Source organism: Priapulus caudatus, unplaced genomic scaffold (genome assembly GCF_000485595.1).
Source record: "Priapulus caudatus unplaced genomic scaffold, Priapulus_caudatus-5.0.1 Scaffold1920, whole genome shotgun sequence".
Lineage (NCBI taxonomy): Eukaryota > Metazoa > Priapulida > Priapulimorpha > Priapulimorphida > Priapulidae > Priapulus > Priapulus caudatus.
The window spans coordinates 36,684-39,412 of NW_014578981.1; the positions used below are offsets into that span (position 1 = coordinate 36,684).

Consider the following 2,729-nt stretch of genomic DNA (forward strand, 5'->3'; position numbering starts at 1 on the left):
TTCCCTGCCGGCTTGCCAGGCCAGCCAACCTTCCTGCCAGCTTGCCAGGCCAGCCAACCTTCCTGCCAGCTTGCCAGGCCAGCCAACCTTCCAGCCTGCTTGCCAGGCCAGCCAACCTTCCTGCCTGCTTGCCAGGCCAGCCAACCTTCCAGCCTGCTTGCCAGGCCAGCCAACCTTCCTGCCTGCTTGCCAGGCCAGCCAACCTTCCAGCCTGCTTGCCAGGCCAGCCAACCTTCCTGCCTGCTTGCCAGGCCAGCCAACCTTCCTGCCAGCTTGCCAGGCCAGCCAACCTTCCTGCCAGCTTGCCAGGCCAGCCAACCTTCCTGCCAGCTTGCCAGGCCAGCCAACCTTCCTGCCTGCTTGCCAGGCCAGCCAACCTTCCTGCCTGCTTGCCAGGCCAGCCAACCTTCCTGCCTGCTTGCACACCTAATCATCTACTTAATAGACTTCCAGCCAGTCCTCTCAGTTCCTTAGCTATACAGAATATTTAGAAGTGCAGATAGAGCATTTCCATGCATCCCGGGGGGAAATTGTAAGTCCATTCTGTTCTTAGTAAAAGACCGATTTCATGACTAACAATTCAGTCTTTTCATTTTCTATGAATCATTGTCACCGAGTTTCCGTACCCATGAGAATTAGGGCAAAACCCTTTACATTACATAGAAACACCACGATATTTATCTGCAGTTCCATTACTACTTTTTGAATTTGACGTACTTTTCCTGGCTTTTTATGAAGTTTACATTAAAAATGGCATTCATTTTGACACGAAAAGTACACCCTACCCACCTCGAATTTTTATTAGTTTTTTTGCATCGATCTCAAGAATGACCAAAATGAAAACCAAAACCCGGAAATCCGCGAATCCGCGGGAAATTCTCATGCCTGCCTCGTCATGTCCACTGCTTGTGTGCAAATGAGGAGTTGTGGGGGCAGAAGCCTATATATATAAGCTGTGAGTAACTGGGGAACAGATACGCTGAGGCACAGATTTAGATTTAGCCTGTTGCTAAGCTATTATTCTTTACCCCCACCCAATCACGAACGAGTAGAATGGGAACACCTCACGGTACCTGATCGCGACGAACCATCGAACACGAACAACCGTGGTTCATTTTTTTTGAAAAATTGGAAAGTGTGATGATAAAGATTGATGGTAATAATTAGTAAGGAATGTGAACAACCTACTGATAACCTGACTACTGATAACCTGACTACTGATAACCAGTGAACAATGAACGAACAATTCTTTATATCCAGGGAACGTTGAACAACCACAGTTCCTGACACCCCGGGAACACGATTACAGTTCCTGGTCTTCATGACCCTTGATCCTGATCAACAAGGAACACAAGTAACATCTCTACATCGTAACCGTGGTGATCTGTGACAGCTCCGACCACGACACACAACGCCACCTGGTGACTGTGACTAGCAACATTGTAGACAAAACAAAGACAATAATAAGAAAGCACGACGTTAGCTAGACAATGTACGAGATTAGTAGAGAAACAAACAGTAAGCAAGATGAGTCTGAGGCTGCAGAGACGTCGTGAAAAACATGTGCACGCAATAAACGTCGGTGAAATGCAGCTGCAGCATCACATTATGGCTTCACCAGCGCCTAGCAACAGCATCCCCAATACACTGCCTCATCCCAGCAGCCTCCAGCTACGCCGTCGCCTAGCAACAACGTCCGCATCCTCAGCACTGAGCAGCAACACCGACGCGACACCAGGAGGCGCCGGCGCGGTTCCCTTCCCGAGCGCCGCCGTCGCCACGGTTACGCGTGCGACGGGAGCCTGTGTCGTGTAGAGGCATCGTCAGTGCGGCGTACCTACACGGGGAAACCCGCGCTCACGCCCTCACCTGGAAACCGGGGCATGTCCTGCGGGAAGTGACCTCCCATCGGGAATCTTCCGGCCATCTCGTGCGGGAAGCGGGGCGGCATGTCCTGCTGGAACGGCGGGGGTCCCGGGCCGCCGAGTGGGAAGCGGGGCTGCCCCCCGGGGCCGGCCACGCCCGGGAATGGGCCGCCTGGGCCGCCCGGGACTGGGCCGCCCTCGCCGAAGTACTGCTGCTGGTCCTGTCGCTCTGCGAAGGAGGGGAGGAGATGGAGAGTTAGTTACATATAAGTAGTTAAATATATATACATGCATAAAGTATAGTAAAAAGTAGTAAAAACTCACGTAGATAATAGAAAAATATATGAATATGGAGGGCTAGTTACACAGCATGTAGATACATGTACATGTGTAAAGTTTAGAAGTAAAACCATGTAATATATTATATACATGTATAAAGTTGATGGAAGTTAAAACAAGTAGATGTAAGTATGTAGTTGTAACCCATGCAGATATAGCAAAATATAAATATATCAAAATAGAATGAGAATGTCAATTTTTTGTTATAATTTTTATGGCTAGATACATATACAGTGGTGCGTTTATCGAACCGGTGTGTTTTTCCTGCGTTAGTTAAATTAAAGTTACGTGCGCTATCGTTTAACACGATTATATTGTTTAATCTAAATGTCGATATCACATTAATAAATAAACAATTTGTAATGCTTTGTGTATAAATGAAGGGTTGTTGTCAGACAATAAATCGTTAATGAATAGTTATCGTTAATGACGTGTTAACGTTAATGACGTGTTATCGTTAATGACTAGTTATCGTTACTGACGTGTTAACGTTAATGAATAGTTATCGTTAATGACGTGTTAACG

At 47.5% G+C, this 2,729-nt stretch overlaps 1 protein-coding gene across 1 annotated transcript in view; it reads right to left on the reverse strand.

Annotated features, from left to right (window-relative positions):
* Window positions 1-2,729, reverse strand: part of LOC106817907 (flocculation protein FLO11-like) — a 12,691-nt gene that overhangs the window by 9,010 nt on the left and 952 nt on the right. The window contains exon 2 of the mRNA XM_014822618.1: window positions 1,870-2,094. Coding sequence (XP_014678104.1) covers window positions 1,870-2,094 — 225 coding nt within the window. The remainder of the gene's footprint in view (window positions 1-1,869; window positions 2,095-2,729) is intronic.